We start from the raw sequence: 20328 nt of genomic DNA on the forward strand, positions 1-20328 counted from the left end.
TACATATTAGGCGTATATTCAAAAAAATCTGCTTGAAGCGACTCTGCTTTAAATGTATTCGGAATACATTCTCATAACTAGTTCATGTTATTCTGCTTCTGTTATTAGCTTCAAATATCATGCCCTGCTGTTCTGAGAAAGAAGCAAAGTTTAGTCTTCACAACTTCTTGTGGAAATCGACTTTTTGTTCTTATTTGTAACTTAGTCTTACTAATCTTTTTTCAAACAAAAAATTCTGGTTTGGTTGTATTGCTCACAAGAAGTGTACATCAATGTTCTATAATTGGAATCTATATGCTAGAATAACATTCTCCAAGTATTACAAAAGGAAAGATTCTGTGCCCAGGTGCAGGCTGAGTGCATGCCCAGCCCTGTGGGTGTGCCTGGATGCGTGAGGTTGTGCACCCATAGGGCTGGGTATGCACCTGCACCTGCATCTGGTGCATGCCTGCAGGGTGTGAACCCTCCAACAAGGGTATTATTGTTAAGAGAAATTGGCCTTATTATTTTAAGGTGAATAAATTTCTCAAAGAGAGGAGGTGTCTAGAACAACAATAATTGCATATTAAATAACTGGCAAATAAATATTGAGCATGTTTAAAATCACAACATTAGTTTCAGCAGATACAAAATTAAAATATGTGTAGGGAAGATAATGTCTTTGGAGTAAAAGATTGCTAATGAAGCACTGGAACAATTGGTGTTAAAATATAAACTTCCTGATGTTTCTAGTTTTATACTGTTGGCACCGAAAAAGAAATTGCTTTGGAGTAGTCATCATTTGTAAATGTAGAAACTCTATGTATGCTCTGATAGAATTTTCGGTGCCAATGAACAATGTTTCTTTGTTTTTATTAAAATTAATTTTCAGAAGACATAAAGAGTGCAGAGAAAATACTAACAACACAACTCCAGCATTACTTATAACTTTAAGTGGAAAGGAAATACAGTTAACATGAATCGAATTCCACTATTAATTCAATAAAGAAACCTGATTTCCTCCATAGCTTAATTCTTTGTGCTTGCCGGCTTAAAAGAGAACCCAGAATTTGAACTAGAGACAGCTCCTTAACACAACACTTTCCATTCCCATAGTTCAGCTCCTTAACACAACACTTCCCATTCCCATCTTCAACACAAGCCAAAGCTCAATGCATCAGTCTGCTGCGGATTGGTATTGCTCCTAATGCAGGTCGTGAGGAGAATATTGGTAACGTCCAGCCTTAAAGGAGATCTCAAACTAAATATTGATGGCCGCAGGTCAAATCTCAAATGCCAGGTCTGCGGTATATACTTGTACAACCCCAATTTCCTGTCAGCAATCCCCCAACTTGCAGCTATGGCGTCCAAACTGATAACAATCCCACACACAGCTCCAGTATTGAAACGGCAGTCACATATATGCCGCCAATCGAATCTTAATTCAATTGCTAAGTCTGTAACAATAATTGAATTGACTTCCCTTAGTATATCAATCTTCGTAACCACAATGATTATAGTTGGAGAATTTGACAATTGTTTACTTCAACAAATTTGCCAATGGAAAACTCAGAATTTCTTCAAACCCTCAGCCAGTTAATTTGAGCAAAGAAAATATAATATTAAAGATGTCTTTTCTTCTCACCAAAAAGCCATATTTATAACGCCATTTGAGCCATTCAGCTTCGCCCACACACCTTTCACTTAAAAAATTATAATATAAAGTCTTAACACTTTATAACATAGAGTACTATGATTATTAAATGTGTATTATATAATCATTAAAGCCAACAAGCTCTCCAATAAATATGACTTAACAAAGAAAACCCAAAGAGAGACCAAATAACCAAAGCTAGATGATCATCCTACCTGAACTGCTCAATCCAAAAATACCAACTGGCCCTGAGTGACTTACTAAAAATAGTAAATCCTAAAATAGCAATCTCCCGACAACGATCCCCGAATCCAAACATCAACTCACGAGGGTCGCGATGATGAGCTGACAAAACCATACTCTAGAGACTTGCTAAATCGGGGACATTACAATCCTTCCTCCCCAAGATTGCTTGTCCTCAAGCAATTGCAATCTAGGGTGCTGTAGAATATCCTCAGGTTCCTAGATAGCATCCTCATCTGGTAGATTCTGCCACTTGACCAAAAACTCACGGATGGTCATCCGTCGTAGTTGCCTCTCTCTAGTATCAAGAATTGCTTCTGGAATCAACTCCAATCTTCCTTCATTATCCACCGGAGGCAATATAGGAGATGGTACCACATGACGGCCCAAAGCCCCCTTGAGGCGTGAAACATGAAATACATTATGAAGTTTGCTATCATTAGGCAGATGCAACTCATAAGCCACCTCACCAACTCGCCGCACAATACGAAAGGGACTATAATAACATAGCTTAAGTTTCTTAGCACCACTCTTTTTGATCGAAGACTACCAATACGGCCGCAACATCAAGTAAACCATGTCACCCACCTGGAATGTCCGAGTTGTTCTCTGCTGATCAACATACTGCTTTTGTTGATTTTGAGTTCTCTGTATGTTATCTCTCAATGACCTTACTACATCCTAGCTATCCTGCAACAAATCTCTTGCACTCGGTACTCTACTATCACCACATAACAAATCCATAAAACTAGGTGGATTACACCCATATAAAGCCCTGAAAGGCGACATTTGTGTAGTCATCTGATGAGTGGAATTGTAACAATACTCACATAAGTGAATCCACTTTACCCAAGCCTTCTACTGAGAAGAGAGATAATTCTGCAGATAACCCTCAACCCACTTGTTTACTATTTCCGTGTCCATCAGTCTGCAGGTGGTAGCTAGTGCTAGGGGTCAACTCAATCCCACACAATCTAAAAGTCTCTTGTAAAAAATGACTCATAAATCTAGTGTCATGGTCACTCACGATGGTTTTGGGTAAACCATGCAAGCTGAAAATTTCTCTGAAAAATAACTCAACTAACTGCACAGCTAAATAGTTAGTGGTAATAGGGAAGAAATGAACATACTTTGTGAGTTTGTCTACCACCACATATATACAATCCTGTCCTTGAGCTTTAGGCAAGCCCACAATGAAGTCCATGGAAATTTCCTTCTACTTCCTTTTAGGAATAGGGAGTGGCTGTAATAAACCGACAGGATAAGTGTGTTCATGTTTGTTTTGCTGACAAACCGAACACTCTCGAACATAGCGATGAACATTAGCCTTTAAAGCCTTCCATGTGAATCTTTCTCGAACCTGTCGGTAAGTCTTAAAAAACCTTGGGTGACCAGTCATAGGCGAATCATGGAATACTCGCAAGATAATCCTACGCACATCTGACTTTGGAATCAAATATATCCTTCCCTTGTAAATAATCAATTCTCTTGAGAGTGAATATCTATCATCCTGAACGCTACCATCCATAATACCTGTAGCCTATTGATTCTTGGCATATTCAACTAGAATTAAATGTCTCCAGTCCTTTGAAATATTAGAAACTATACAAAGATGAGGTCTCCTCGAAAGAGCATTTGCAACAACATTTTGAGTCCCCTTGATGTAGGAGATATTAAAATCGTAAGACTGTAACTTGTTGACCCACTTCTGTTGCCTCTCGTTTAAATCCCTCTGCCCTAGGAAATGTCTAAGGCTATGATGACCAGTCTTAATGGAAAACTTGCTGCCCACTAAATATTGCTTGAACTTGGCCAAAGCATGCATGATAGCTAACATCTCCTTGTCATAGACACTGAAAGTTCTCTTGGGACTCCGCAATTTTCTGATCTCAAAAACTATGGGATGTCGATCCTGGGACAAAACGACACCAATACCCTCTCCGGAAGTGTCACAATGCAAATCGAAGGGCCTAGAAAAATTAGGTAAAGCCAATACTAGACATGAAGTCATTATCGTCTTAAACTTCTCAAAACACTCCTGTGCTTGGGTCGACCACTGGAAAGCATGGGTCAAATCTGTGAGGGGGGTAGCATGTCGTGAGAAATTGGCCACGAACCTACGGTAAAAGGCACAAAGACCAATAAACCCTCTCAACTATGTCAGGGTCTCAGGTGTAGGCCACTCCACAATACAGATCTTATTTGGGTCCATGTGAACTCCATCAACACCAATAATATGCCCTAGATAAAGTAATTTTGTCATACCAAGAGCACACTTGAACTCCTTGGCATACAAGGAAGCCTGATCCAATATACCCAAAACTGTATCCAAATGAACAACATGATCATCCCATGTCTTGCTATAAATCAGAATGTCATAAAAAAAACCAGCACAAACCTGTGGAGTTGACTGTGAAACACCCTATTCATAGTAGATCGAAAAGTGGTAGGAGCGTTGGTAAGTCCAAAGGGCATGACCAAAAACTCAAAATGCCCACAGTGACACCCGAATGCTATCTTCTCTATATCGTGCTCTCTAACCCGAATTTGATGATAGCTGCACCTCAAGTTAGTCTTCGAAAATAACTTTGCCCCATGCAACTCATCAATGAGCTCATCAATCCGTGGAATAGGATCATGGTTTTTAATGGTCTTCTTATTCAGCATCTGGTAATCAATGCACATCTAGAGAGTGCCATCCTTCTTCTTCACCAAAACAATGGAAGAATCAAATGGGGACTTACTTGGCCTAATATGCCCCTGATTGAGAAGCTCTTGTATGGTCTTCTCAATTTCATCTTTGAGCCTTTTCAGATGGCAATAGGGCATGATCATAATGGGCTTAGTGCCCTCCTCCAACTCAATGATATGCTCAATCCCACAATCTGATGGCCTACTAGGGGGTAAATCATTAAACACTTTAGAGTATTTAACTCAAAACTGCTGGATATCTGGATGATAATCTGCCTCCTCAATACCCTTTTGAGTAGGCATAATCCTGCACTCCATTGCCCAATCAATAATATCCTCATGATGTACCAAATGCTGCATGCGTCAAAGGGATATCTACTTCAGCTCATCATTATGGATTGCTTTAAGAATCTGAGGCTGCCCGTCCTTGATGAATCTCATCTCCATCCTCTCTGTGCTCAAGTAGATATCCTTAAGCGTGGGTAAACAAGCCATACCAAGAACTATATCTGTTCCCCCCGTATCTACCACATAAAATTCTGCAGTGAAAGCATATGTATTAAGTTTCACAGGAAGATCTAAAATCATCATGTTACACTTTAAGGTGTAACCATCAGCTACCTGTACACGTAGGCCCTCAAAACCCTCAATCTGCATACCTCTCCTGGTAACCAAACGTGTATCAATAAAATTATGAGTAGCTCCAGTATCAAATAAAGCAACAATACCCTGTCCAGCTATGAGCCCATGCATCCTAAAAGTTCCTTCCTTCCTCATATTAGATAAGTAAGCTACCTTGAGGTTGGAGTCATCCACCTCATCCTCAACATCATCACTCCTATGTTGATCCTGATCATAATCCCCAGACTGCTCTTGAAACTCAGCACTGCCATCATCATCATAGAACCACTCCATCATCCTATTTTTGCCCTTAGGCTTCATAGGATAGTCATGGTCATGCATTAGAAACACACCTTCCTCGTCCTCAAGTCATTAATTGTTTCCCGATCCAAAGGGGCTGCAACAGGATGCTTACACTTAGATTTTTCCTCTCTCTGGGGAGGTGTCCTATCGTAGGAGGACGTAGCAGGCTTTGAGACAAACTTGCCTCTAGTTGTAGAAGCCTCTAAGTTATAGGCCTTTTTCATTGCTTCCTGCAATGAAGGGGGATCTAATGACTTAACCCAACCTCTGAGTGGCTCAACAAGTCCCTCTATGGAAAGCATAACCCTCCTCTTAGATAGGTCATATCCCATCACTGACAACCTCTGGAACTCACTTATAAATGCCTCCAAGCTAGCTGTCTATCGTAACTGAGCCAACTCTATAAAATAAACCTCAGGGTCCTTGTCAAAATGCTCTATTAACCAGTCAATAAACTCCCAGTATGATATGATCTGATCATGATGGAGCGATACTAAACCATGGTACCACCAATCGTGCGCAACTCCGTCAAGGTGTAGTACACAAAACTTGATGGTGTCCTCCCAGTCATAGGACGCAAAGCGAGGTAGGTGTCGAGATTGTGGACCCAAGCTCTAGAAGTCACTCTATCGCTCCCATTAAAATGAGCCAATATCATCTTAGTAGCTGCCTGTTGAAGTTCAGTGTGCTTAGGCCGTTGTTTATTAGTAGCAGGTCTACTCCTAGAATGCTTATGCTTTTGTGTCAGATATCTGTCAAAAGTCAAGTTATCCTTCAATGCCTGTGGAAGAGCATCCCAATCATGAAAATGAGTCAATACATTGTCAACAAATGGGGCGTCATCAGAAGTGGTGCTAACTGCATCTGACTCTGGTCTCAAGAAAGTGGGTCTTTGTGGTCTATTTTGAGCGCCAATATAACTTGTCTTGTCCACTCTATCATTTGTCCTGACATGATCCTTGATCTTGTGTCTGTCATCAACCCTGGGCCTCGCATCCACATGTGACTTATGGGAACCAACAAAAATATCTCAAGCTCTTTCTCTACCTCGGTCTGAAGGCAAAGCTAACTGCTGCAAAGTGTCAGACAACTGTTGGAGAACACTTGTCATCTGCTGTTGCCCGACTGCGATATTCCTAAATGCCTGCAAGGCATCTCTATCAACTCGAGCATCTGTGGCCTGTAGTCCAATGCCATCAGAACCATCTGGACTACCCACCAAACCAAATTGAATCTTCGTCTCTCCTTCTATGGGAGGCGAATTATGTTCCTGTCGGGTATAGTGCATGCTTGGCACAAACCTTCAATCACCATCCATGTCTCAAGATGCAGAATCAACAAACTTCTGAATTTGATTGAATCCAATTCCTACAGGCTGGCAAGAAACCTCTTTGATACCACTGTAGAAACTCTATGTATGCTCTGATAGAATTTTCAGTGCCAATGAACAATGTTTCTGTGTTTGTTTTTTTTTATTAAAATTAATTTTCAGAAGACATAAAGAGTGTAGAGAAAATACCAACAACACAACTTCAGCATTACTTATAACTTTAAGTGGAAAGGAAATACAATTAACATGAATCAAATTCCACTATTAATTCAATAAAGAAACCTGATTTCCTCCATAGCTTAATTCTTTGTGCTTGCTGGCTGAAAGGAGAACCCAAAATTTGAACTAGAGATGGCTCCTTAGCACAACACTTCCCATTCCCATCTTCAACTCAGGTCAAAGCTCTCAACACATCAGTTTGCTATGGATTGGTATTGCTCCTAATGCAGGTTGCGAGGAAAATATTGGTAATGTCCAGCCTTAAAGGAGATCGCAAACTAAACAATGATGGCCGCAGGTCAAATCTCATATGCCAGGTCTACGGTAGATACTTGCCCAACCCCAATTTCCTGTCAGTAATCCGCCAACTTGCAGCTATGGCGTCGAAACTGATAACAATCCCACACATAGCTCCAGTATTGAAATGACAGTCACATATATGCCCCCGATTGAATCTTAATTCCATTGCTAATTTTGTAACAAGAATTCAGTTAACTTCCCTCAGTATATCAATGTTCGTAGCCACAATGATTACAGTTGGAGAATTCGACAATTGTTTACTTCAGCACAATTGCCAATGGAAAACTTAGAATTTCTTCAAACCCTCAGCCAAATAATTTGAGCAAAGAAAATATAATATTAAAGATGTCTTTTCTTCTCACCAAAAAGCCATATTTATAACACCATTTGAGCCATTCAGCTTCACCCACACACCTTTCACATAAAAAGCAACTTTATAATATAAAGACTTAACACTTTATAACATAAAGTACTATGATTATTAAATGTGTATTAAATAATCATTAAAGACAACAAGCTCTCCAATAAATATGACTTCGACAAAGAAAACCCAAAGAGAGACCAAATAACCAAAGCCAGATGATCAATCCAAAAATAGCAACTGGCCATGAGTGACTTACTAAAAATAGTAAATCCTAAAATAGCAATCTCCTGACAAAGACCCCTGAATCTAGATATCAGCTCACGAGGGTCATGATGATGAGCTGACAAAACCATACTCCAGAGACCTGCTAAATCGGGGACATTACACTAAAAGCACTAGCAATCATCATTTCTAGTGTATGCGTATAAGTGGGGTTGGCTTGACATGGTTTAATGCAAGACTGCAATATTTTGGAACCAGCTTCCAAGTCTTATTCTAAACACTATTTCTATTTATTATTCATTGTCTGTCCCAATATATCTATGATGGGGATTATTGTTTGTTATGCCACAAAATGGACTACAGTACATCTAGATATAAGGTGGTTGTAACCATTGTGTTCAAATTTTTTGTAAGTTGAAACTATTATCATCATTCAAGTGCTTGTAATGTTAATGTCTTTATGTGCCTAAACAAATAATTGTAAGTGTGACAAGACTTCCAAATCTGATTCTGAACACTTTTTTGAAGAGTATCTTACCTGTTATTCTAATTGTCCATGAGGATATATGGTGGTTGTAGCTACTTTATTGAGTTTTTATCAGTTTAAAGATTTGCACTTTTTGCTTCATATTGATGTCCTTCCAATAATTAGTGTCTTGTGTGCCTCTACAAATAAGCGCAGTGCGTATTTATATGTTTTGAAAGTAAGACGAATATGCATCTGCCTCATACAACTAACTATATATATTTTCTAAATTAAGTAATATTTGTTCAATAATTCTATGCTTTTAAAAATATTTATACTGATATTCAGTCATTTATGATTCTGAATGGCCTAGTTGCCCTGAAGTATTTTGTTTTAAGCAAATTTTAATCAAAGGAAACATCACATGGATATCAGGATTAGTATTAAATGAAGTTTTATTGTCGCTTTAATTCTATGACTCTATGCTAACCATTTTAATTCCTTTTTATTTTAAAATATATTCAGGTTCTATGACCTTGTACAGCCTGAGCGCGGGGTCTTGAGCAATGGTCGAGAAATATGTCTAACAGGTTGTCGCCTACGATATACAACAGGATCTGGTCAGCCGCGACTTCTTCCAACAGAACATCTTATGATTTTACTTGATGAGGTAGTTTGTTAGATATTTATGATTATGCCATAAACGTCTTATCAGATATCTATGACTCCTGGTCATTGTTTGAGTTATGGCATAGAAATTAAATGCCATTATGTGAACTATTTTACAAGTCAATGCACAGTGCAATAGCTTTCAGATGATGTGTCATTATGTATTAAACTTATTTTGGTTATGAAATATTATGTAAATAAAGTATTTTTCCTTCTAAAGTCTTAATACAACTCTAAGACCATTTGAGAAACATGAGGGAGTGATTGAAATCAGAGACAATACAATAATATGGAGATTTCATTATTGAAATCTACAAAATTTAACACTTACCTTTTTCAAATGAATTGAGAAGTCTAGGAACAAATGCCATGGACTCAATGCAAACCTATGGCCTCCCCGATGTGATTTGTTGACTCCTTGATGCTCATCTTTCCTGCTGGTTGCAAACTTATGGCGTCTTGTTTTCTTCCTCTCAAATTTTCTCTATTCTCATAACAAGCAAATATATCACTGTTTAGGGTAAAATAGAAAAGATAAGTACAAAACAGAAGGCAAATATTTTTTTTTCTTTGTTTTTTTGCATGTGCGGCTGACTGTTGCCACTAGCCAGGTCAAATACCACAGACTCAGTGGGTTATGGTGGCGGGTCATATAAACTCGCCAAGACCATCTCGGCTCGCTGACCTAGACTAGCAACATGACTTACAAGATGTGTAGAAACACTTGGACATAACTGCAGCCAGTATAAATATATGTTAAACATAAGATTCTTAAGTTTATGGCTTATGCATTTTGATTTTATAATTTAGCTTTAAAGTTGGAAACTTGGAAATGAGACTGATTTTTTTTCTTTTCATTATTTGAGATAGATGGTGGCAAATGTTTGAGCCTACAACCCCAAACCTTCAAAATATTGCCATCCATATTTTGAGTCAGCCATAACGCTTCTGGAAGCAAGTGTAATTGGTCCATGTTCGAGCACATCCACTTGAACATGCATAATAGATTGTCCTGTGGAGAGGTTGAATGATTTTGTCTTTGTCTTTTCTCATTACTACCTTTGTTTTAGGAGCAGACAAATTTTTGACACTTTCTTCTTTTTGTTCACTCTAGAGAATGTTGATCTAGAGTCCAAGTGGCTCACTGAGTGTACCGATTCTATCTTCACTTAGGAGGACCATTAGTGGGTTAACAAGTTAGACAAGGAGGCTAAGGCTGTGCCTATGCCAAAGGAGGATAAGCACAAGTAGGTGAAGCTGATGTTGATTCGAGTGACACCTCACAGGAAGAGACTATGATTTGTTAGTCATCTAGGACCTACCTCAGATGTCTTTGTAGGAGGCAGATTGACTACTCTGAGGCTGAGCTAGAGCTTGAGCCATAGACTTGTTTTTGTTTGCACATATGTTTTGGATCATTTGATGTTATGGATTTTATTTACATTTGACCATATTTATAATTCTATGTTTCTATGCTTTCTATTTATTTCAACTACAATTTACGTTTGTACTTATGTGATGCATGTGTTTTTATCAAAGTAACAAGAATCGGAATCGGATCGGAATCGGCAAGGCCGAATCGAATCGTGAATCGGCAATGAATCGGCAATGAATCGGCGATGAATCGGCAAATTTGAAAAAACCCTTTAAATTTAAAGATTTTAACAATTTAAAACTTATTTCATGCGCCCTTTATTGAATATAACTTAAACACACTATAACATCATCAAATAGAAGTTAAAACTTAACATACATAAACATGGAACATAAAATCCATCACATATGTAACTATGTTATCTAAAATGTAAATTGTAGGCTAGCTGAAGTAAATAGAAATCAAATGATCACAATGATTTAAATCATAGAATGTATGTAAGATGATCCATAAGACATCAAATCATAAATGTATGTAAGAATCTAAGATGAAGATCCATGAAAGTTTGAAACATATGTCTATCAATGATTCAGTATCAATATCTGTAAACAAAATATAAAAACAAGGCTCCAGCTCAAGCCTCAGACTCATAGTCATCATCATCATCCTCAACATCATCCTGAAGCTCGGCTGCAGCCTCAGCCTCAGCCTCTTGAGTATCCAGTCTGCCTAGTAGCAAGGCGTCTAATGTAGGTCCTAGAGGACTGCCGAGCCATATCTCCCGCATGTAAGATGGGCTCATGAACGTCGCTAGGGCCTGTGCCTGTGCGTGCACGTGTGCGTCTACCAATGCCTGAAGAACGTGCTCTAGCTGCCTCAGCCTCTATATCCACCTGGTCAACCCACACACGGTCTTCCTCAGTGAAGACTGGATCCACAACCTCTGTGAGCCACTCTGATTCTGGATCAATCTCCTCTAGAATGATCGGAGAGGAGTCAGTGCCCAAAATCTGTCTGATCCTAAGACGGAGGTTGTAATGAACAAAGACAATATCATTCAACTTCTGCACTGTCAACCTGTTTCTCCTCTTCGAATGGATGTGCTCGAACATGGACCAACTGCGCTCACATCCAGAAGCGCTGCTTGGCTGACTCAGAATACGAATGGCAATTTTTTGAAGTTTTGGGGTTGTGGCCCCAAACATTTGCCACCATCTATCTGCAATAAGGGAAAAATTGAAAATAGAAACAATTAGTCTCATTTACAAATCACAAGTTAACTCTAAAATTACATAATCAACTTTAAGATTAGAATCTAGATTCATGAACATTGAATATATTATTTAATTTTTACCTGGCTGTAGTGTTGTCTAAGCATTTATGGCCATCCTGCTAGAGAAAAGTGGCCCCTCTTTATTGTTGAACTGGTCTAGCTCAACAATCGCAGCAGCGCTATCTTCATCGCTACTCAACCTCTGAATCACTGTGTATAAGCCAGTGAGAACCTCCGCATCCGCCTTGAACTCAGGACGGAAACGATATGCTGGATTCAGAAAGTAAGCTTCTGCATGGATGGGTCGATGGAGCTGATTCTGCCATCTTCTATCGATGATGTCCCAAATAGGGCCATACCTCTCCTGCACTCCTGCATATTGGGCTCTGATGGCCTCCTTGGCCCTATCCATGCCCTCATAAATGTAGCCCATAGAGGGCTTCTCCCCATCAGCAGTTCGTAGCAAAGCTACAAGGGGCTCAGTGACCTACATATAAAGTAAAACAAAAAACTTGAGTCAAAACTTAAATATAAAATAATATAACTTAAAGTAAAAGTAAAACACTAAATGTTAAATTGCAATAAATTTACCTGCAAGATTTCTCTAGCAGGTTTCCAAAAACCATCCTCATCAAATATGCAATCCGCCACATCTATCCCTACAGTGGTCGTAGCATAGGAAGAGGAAATCCACTCCCGCCCAACAAACATGCTCCTCAATTCATCCCTTGATGTCAACAAGGACTGCAAGGTGATGAAATTCGAGGCAAACCTCGTGATACCTGGGCGAGCTAACTCTTTGCCTTCTGTGTACTTCCTCATTGTGCTAAGGACAAATGAATGATTATAAATGAATTTGCATATGTTTTTTGCCCTTTCCACACATGACTTGACAAACTCAAGTTTGCCAATTTCCTCCAACATGAGGTCAATGCAATGTGCCGCACAAGGGGACCAAAATATGGTGGGGTGCCTCTCCATCAAAAGTTTACCTACAACAATTTTAAGTCAATTAGAAATTCAAATTTCAAAATTCAAATAAATTTATTTTCAAAACTTGAAAAGTTAAAAGTTTACCTGCAGCAACATAACTTGCTGCATTATCCGTCACCACCTGGATCACATTTTGTTCTCCCACCTCTGCTATGACTTCCTCAATAGCCTCACATAAGTATGTGGCATTTTTTACATGTGCGGAAGCATCAATGGATTTGATGAACATGGTATATCCTACAAGTAACAAAACAACGAATTAGAATATTAAAATTAAATGGATCATTAACAAATTAGCATTCAACAAATCAAAATTTACAATTATGTATGTAGGAAAGTAGAATGATCAATTACCTCCACAGGATACAAGAAAATTGAGGAGTGTTCTATTCTTCCTATCTGTCCAACCATCAGTCATGATGGTGCAACCCTTTGCAATCCACTCCTTTCGGTTCTCCTCGAGCTCAGCCCTCATGTCCTCTACCATCTCATCCAAGAGGTATCCGCTCAACTCAGCCTCAGTTGGGGCTTTAAACCCCAGACCACAAATAGCAACCGCGTCTATCATGTTCTGCCAATAAGGAGCCCTGTCACAAATAAAAATTTAGATGTCAAAGACTCAAATTATAAAACAAGTAAATATAATTAAAGTTTTACTTTTACTTTTAATTTTAACTTTAAAGAAAACAACGAAAAAAGAATCAATTACCTGGCTGCAATAAATGGAATGTTGCAAAAGTACCAAAATTTGCATATCTCCTTTCTGGCAGCATCATGAATTTCCTTGTTCAAACCCATGCCCTCAAGCGTGGGTTGGGAACCAGGAGTAGTGCGGGGCACAAAGTAACTATCCATTCTGTTTTTCCGCACTCTAGGCTGCAATAGGTTGGTGTGGGACTCTGTCTCAGTATGTGACCGACTAGCACTAGCACAAGCAGAAGAACTAGGATAAAAAGGAGGCCTAGAAGAACCCTCTCCAACACAACCTACAGATGCAGAAGCTGATGCAGATGCAGATGTGGATGCGGCTGCAGATGCGGATGCGGGAACATGGGAGCCAATACCCCTTAACCCTTCAAGTTGCATTTTCCTATTGGCTTTGTCTTTTTCAATTTTTTCTAATGCCATTAAGCAAGTGCGTTTTGCCTCAGGAGTTTGGTGAGTGCAAATTGTAACATCGTGTCCAGGTATAGCAGCAATGTAGTATTTCAATCTATAAATACCCCCAGAAGTTATTTTTTCTTTACAAAAAATACATTTTGTTTGATATTTGGTTCTTCCAGGAAACTCTTCGTTATATTTCCAACATTCATCTTTTCTACCCATTGCGAATTTGCAAAAAATGAAAGCAAAGGCTGCTGCAATAAAAATTTATATGTAAAATATCAAAGTTTGAAGCTAATAAAAGCTACAAAACAACAAACCCTAGTTTGCAACTTAGTAAAAATAAAGAACATTCAAGATCTAAACTAAAAATCTTGAAAACTATAAAAATTTAACAAAAAATGCATAATACATTAACATGCAAAAAAAAAAAGAGCACTTACCTCTTGCAAATGAGTTGAGGAGTGTTGAGATTGGCTCCCTAATGCTCTCAATGCAATTGATGGCCTCCCCAAATGGATTGCTGATCTCTTTTGTGCTCTTTCTTCTTGCCGGTTAGAAACCTATGGCTTTTCTTTTCTCTTCTTCTCTCTCACTTTTCCTCTCTTCTACTTATGTTAAATAAATAGAAGGCCCTTTAGGGTTATAACAAAGAGAAATGGTCAAAAACAAAGTAAAAAAACCAAGCAATTTTTTAAAATTTTACAACTTTATACTTTATTGGCCGCGGGCGATTCCTGCCGATTTTTCCAGGCGATTCATGCGATTTTTTGCCTGATTCACTTGAAGAAATCGGCAATGGCGATTTCCGACTCCAAAAAAATCGCCATTGCTGAATCTAATCGTCGAATCGCCGATTCAGGCGATTCTCGTTACTCTGGTTTTTGTCTATGATCAAATTAGCTTTTGTTTGATGATGTTGTCATATAAATATTTATCTCTGGGCGTTAATTCTGTTATAGTCACCTACAACTGAAATAGACGTTTATGATAATTGTGATATTTAAAATAAAGACATGTATCATTAAACTGTGTCAAGGCATGGAAATACAAAGAGTTGTATTTGTAATAACGAGTCATATTGTTGGGAATTTCAAGAGACCCTCCGTTGTTAAGTGAAGAGTCTCTCTTGTGTTATACATATCTCATCTAGCGAAAGGCATTGTATAGTTGAATTTCATTATCAATAAAATGATGTTTTGTTGTGCGTAGCTTGGTTTTTCCCTTCATTCTCAAAGGGTTTCCTAGGATATTTTTGTGTCTCTTGCATCTTTTCTGGTTATTTGTTATTGTTGTTTACTTGATTTTTGGGCTAAATCCAACATGGTATCAGAGCTTAGTTTGCTAACAACTTTAAAGAAGTTTTCTTGTTTTATTTTATATTGCACATTGTTTTGTATACATGTTGTATATATGTGTTAGAGTCATCATATCAATATACTTGTCTTGGCGCCGTCTTCTATTCTGCAAGAGACATATTATGATTTTGTATTTTTATCCCTCTCTTCCTATTGTCTAGTATTGTTTTGTAGGTGGATCAATGCTTTTTGACTAGTGTTCTGTGGGCGGATGTATAAATGATGCCCAATTTGACGACGATTTGTTAGTATTTTTTGTCCTGTAGGAGTTATTATATATGATGTTTATACACTTTTAATTTTTTATGCAATTATGATATGCCACCATCGCAACTTTTGGTATGTTTTGTATGATGGCATCAATTGTTTATACTTCTTTTTTTTCATTTGACATGGACCTAATTTCTTTGTCAATCAGTGGATGACTTCCGTGAATAACCTTTGTTGTTATTATTTAATTATCTCTTTCCTCTACTCTAGATTCGTCAATCATTCTTTTAATGTTTTTATCTGCCGCTTGGTTCATGCCAAGTCTCTTGGATTAGTGTCAATTTTTTAATAAAAGCGTGGAGGTATTTTTTCATCCATAGTTACTTCTCGGGAATAGAGCAGAAGCAATATTGTTTTCATCTTGCCACTGGTGAATCTGCATTGTTAATCGATTGTTTTTTTGGGCCATTCTGTTGTGTATGTTGCATCTATATCTATTTTTTTCTTTATGGAGATTTCTGAGTACTTGCAGTGAAATATTTTGTACCCAGGAGCTTGATTGTTCTTGTCATAGCATCATTACATTTTAGACAGTCTTGGTTTTACTGCCTATTGTGGCTTTCTTATTTCTATTTTAATTACTCTTGATATCCTTGTGTTTACAGTGTGCAATTATATTTTCCCATTTCCAACTTCATAGATCAGTAAATCTGTTTCTTTTAAGCAATATGTATGTGTCTTGTGCCATTTTTCAAAACCGTGGTCTTTATTATGGTTGGCGTAATTTTGTTCGTCTTCTTGTAACATCTCTCTCGTTTTAGAGATACTGTATGTCTTGTCATAAAGATAGGTAACAAAATATGTTCTCATTTATTTTTCCTTTATTCTATATAACAAGTGAACAAGCTGTTGATAGTAGAGTATATACATTTATGTAAAAGTCTGGTGGTGTGATTGGTCATTGCTATTTTGAATGAGTCCTGCTGTTGTGCAAAGCTAATTGTATTAGGCATAATTCATGCTGAGATTGTCGTCATCATCCTGCATACGATTTGGACTGCACTGAAGATTCTCCCAAGGACAAGAGTTCGACTCGCAGCTCCATTAGAATGGGCAAAGGAACTTATAGTAATGTTTATAAAGCTTGTGATCTTGGTACTGATAAGATTATTGCAATGAAGAAGGTACTATTTGATAATTTTGGAGCCCAGAAGTGTTCGGTTTATGGCATGAGAAATTCAAGTGTTACGTAAACTTGATCATCCAAATGTTGTGAAATTGGAGGATCTAGTTAATTTTGGGTAATTGTATGCATTGTATATGACTCAGATGCAAAATTTGGCTTCTCCTTTTATTATAATGGTTAAAGAGTATTACCAGAATAGTCTTGAAACCTATCTGTAGGATAGCCTGCGGTTGCAACTAACATTATTTTTTTTGGGAAGTGTAATTTGGAGCAAAGATGTACTATTAGTAGAGTACTCTCTGAGTTGCAAAAAATGGCCAAGTTTTCTTGCTTGGTGAGTTTTTATGACTTTTATTGGCACCAAAAACTCGCCCTTATTTTGTAAAAACTTGTTGAGTTTTTGCCAAAATTTTGGCGAGTATTACTTAAAAACTTGGTCATAGTTTTACGACCCAAATTAATTTCTTTTCTCATTTCTTAACTTGTATTTTGCCAAGAGAGGGAAAATAGTCTTCCCAACACTGGCAAACTGATTTCTATTGATTTGAGGTGTTTTTTGAGAACGATAACATCTATGATTTGGAGAGGCAGGCTATCGAGGAGGGGAGTGGATTTGGTTTCACACCAGATGACATTGAGTTGAATGAAAAGTCAATGCTAATAGGAGAAGCTACAAGTAGAGCTATGTCTAGGATGGAGGAGAAGCTACAAACTAAATCGGACATACCAAGCGAGGAAGCACACTCATGCCAGAGCAAACTTCTAGGACTATACCCTCTGGTTCTGCCTCTCCCCTTTTTTTTACTAGAGATGGGATGAGGAAGATGTAATTGAAATAATGTATTTAGCTTTAGTTTTACATAATTTATTTACTATTTTATTCCAGCCATCAACATTCCCTCACGAGAATGCAATTTTGTACTCACTTTATGCTTAAATATATCTACATTAAGATTGTTTTTTGTTCTTATTTATTGACTCAATGAATGCATCTTCTTATTGAATTTTGCAAAAAAATGCATTTCTAATTAAATTTAAGCAATTTTTAAGTTCTCAAATTTTTGCCGAAAAATGGCAGAGTTTTTCCCGAATTTTATTTTTAGGCCTTGGCGAGTTTTCCAACTATGATCTAGAGTTTTCAAAGTAGAAGTTTAGGCTCTAGGATCATCCACTTAGTCTATATATGTTTTCATAGGCATAGTCTATATATAGTGGCACCTATTGTTCTTTTATTTGTTTTCAGATTTCAAGCCCAGCTCTTGGACTTATTGTTGTCCTTCATTTGAAAAGATTAGTGAATCTACATGTGCAAAAGAGATAAATACTTTGAGTATTTGATCACAAATCTGTGACGATTGATGTTAGCAGCTTTTAATATCTCTCTTTGTTACAAGATGAATGTTAGCATGAATGCTGATGATATTCCTTTGGGGGAGTATCCTAAGCATTGGAGAGTATTGACATGTTGCATTCATTACTGTGTTTGTCATTGATGTCAAGATAGCAGTAATTTTGTGAAGACTAGCAGAGTAGCAGACAGAGATCATACTTGTATGGACAAACTTTTGATGTACAAGTGAAGCGCTGTTAAGGACACATTGTACGTTGTGTCCTGATGACGAGGTTAAATGCACAAATTCGAAGATGTACGAAATCCATAAGTGATTTACAGAGAGCAGTGCAGAGATAGAGTGCATGGAAAGCAGTTTTGATGATCCTATTATATCTTCTAGCAGAGATATAATTTGATGATGCGCAGTCAGACAATGATCGAGGACAATTTGATGGTGATGTCAGTAAGTGCGCAAGTCCTGAAGTCGTACGTGTGAAGTTTTGTATAGACTGTGAGCTGACAGTGCTATTGTAATTATGAATTAATTTATTATCTTATTATAATTAATTGGGAAAGCTTCAAGGCCAACTCAAGGAATTATTTTGAAGATAGGATATAAAGGAAAGATGTTTTTCTTGTTTAATATACAAAATGTGAATGAAGTATGCAAAGTGATCAAGGAAGTGCGAATTAGAGCAGAGTGTTGTGGTAAATGCGAGTAAGCGATCCAAGGGATTATTGGATGCAAAGTTCGTGATCTGGTATCAAGATCAGAATAAGCAGAGGTTCGGTTGATAGGACAGAGAAAGAGGAAGGAAGTACAATTGAATTCTATTATTCTGCAAGGAATAATACAAAGATCATTTGGACAGTGGGTTCATTGGTCTTGCCCCTAAAGCTGTTTGGACAGTGGGTCCATCTACCTTCCACATCTTCTAACAAGGTTGGAATCTCCTAATAGGGATTCAAAGTCTTCTAACAGGGACTGATATGTACTAAATTCTGTTAAAGACTCCTAACAGGGTCCATCCTCTTACAAGGAATATTTATATTAGTACATCATTTTGTGGGTACCATCCCCATTGGGGTTTTCCCTCTGATCAAGAGTTTCCCTAGTTAACATATCTGGTGTTATTGTGCATGAGTATCTTGTTGTGGTTTTTGATTATATTGCTCATATGGTTAAGTTTTATAAAGGTTGATAACTGTGATGAAGCAATTATTGGTGGACTATATATTCTAACAATGAAGTAATGAGATGAGGTTGCTTTGCATTCGGAGGGAGATGTTTGAGCTTGAGAGGGAGGCTTCATAATTAAAAGGGAGTGCTTATGGAATCCCCATCATTCTCATACATGCTTACAATACTTGTAGTATTTGAAAAAATTGAGACTTAAACGGAACTAAGTCTTGTTTTTTTGTTATGCCTATTTCTATTCTTGTGTGAATAAATAAGATTGTAAGAATCAACTATGATAATTCTTTCACTCTGGGAAGTGAACATCATGTTGAGAGAGTACATGATGACATCACATTGAGAGATTCCATGATGGGAGTTGGGTGTCATGTTGAGAGATTACAGGACAATTCACATTGAGATATTTTGTGATTAAAGGCTTAGTTGTGATTCTTACAAGTCTATCATGTTGAGTGATTCCATGATTATGAGTGATTCTTACAACTCTATCATGTTGAGTGATTCCATGATTGTGAGTAATTGCTACAAGACTATCATGTTGAGTGATTCCATGATTATTAACAATGAGTATATTGTTCACTTAGTGTCATGAGAGAATTTGGTTGTGTTTCTTGCAAGATTTTCATGTTGAATGATTCCTTGAAATTTTATAGGATTATGTGATTAGATTTCATCATTGACATTTTGGTTGCAGCCTTGTGTGATTGTTCAACAAAAGATTTGTCTCTTGCTAAGAGAGAGTGTTGGCGTTTGTAGTTGCGATAGAAATCTTTATCTCTGGGTGTTGATTCTGTTATAGTCACCTTCAGCTGAAAAGGATGTTTATGATAATTGTAATATTTAATAAAAGACATGTGTCATTCAACATGCATTAAGGCATGGAAATACGAAGAGTTGTATTTTAATAAAGAGTTATATTGTTGGGAATTTCAAGAGACCTTCCGTTATTAAGTGAAGAGTCTCTCTTGTGTTATATATATATATATATCACATCTAGCGAAAGGCATTGTATATGTAATGCCCCCTTTTTAGCATTCATAGCATGATGTTGTCGTTAGCCTATTTCCCCACGGTCCCGTAGGCTAACCAGGACATTAAAGGGGCTTAGAGGCCATTTGGCCTAGATAGTTTCAGTTGCAGGTCTTTCTGAGGGGTTTTGAGGCAACTTTGGGCATATTTACTATTTATAGTAAGTCATCTTGGGCATGGGTGGACATCCAGTGGCAGCGGTATGTCG

At 37.7% G+C, this 20328-nt stretch overlaps 2 protein-coding genes across 5 annotated transcripts in view; one reads left to right on the top strand and one right to left on the bottom strand.

Moving 5' to 3' along the window:
• The window catches only part of LOC149561391 (Nucleic acid-binding proteins superfamily), a 226939-nt gene that overhangs the window by 84094 nt on the left and 122517 nt on the right, over window positions 1-20328 (top strand). For all 4 annotated transcript variants that reach the window (XR_016363812.1, XM_089825121.1, XM_089825123.1 and 1 more), the window contains exon 4: window positions 8918-9062. Coding sequence is in view for 3 of the 4 variants with exons in the window: in XM_089825121.1 (XP_089681247.1) it covers window positions 8918-9062 (145 nt within the window). In the remaining variant the exon portion in view is untranslated. The remainder of the gene's footprint in view (window positions 1-8917; window positions 9063-20328) is intronic.
• Window positions 11141-11971, bottom strand: LOC149561392 (uncharacterized). The gene is made up of 2 exons (XM_089824160.1): window positions 11791-11971; window positions 11141-11655 (listed from the first exon to the last, which is right to left on the bottom strand). The coding sequence occupies exon 2, from the start codon at window positions 11639-11641 to the stop codon at window positions 11141-11143; it is 501 nt and encodes a 166-aa protein (XP_089680286.1). The 5' UTR covers window positions 11642-11655; window positions 11791-11971.

The sequence above is a fragment of the Cupressus sempervirens genome, chromosome 4, assembly GCF_028749045.1.
Source record: "Cupressus sempervirens isolate cs-2001-9-10 chromosome 4, ASM2874904v1, whole genome shotgun sequence".
NCBI lineage: Eukaryota > Viridiplantae > Streptophyta > Pinopsida > Cupressales > Cupressaceae > Cupressus > Cupressus sempervirens.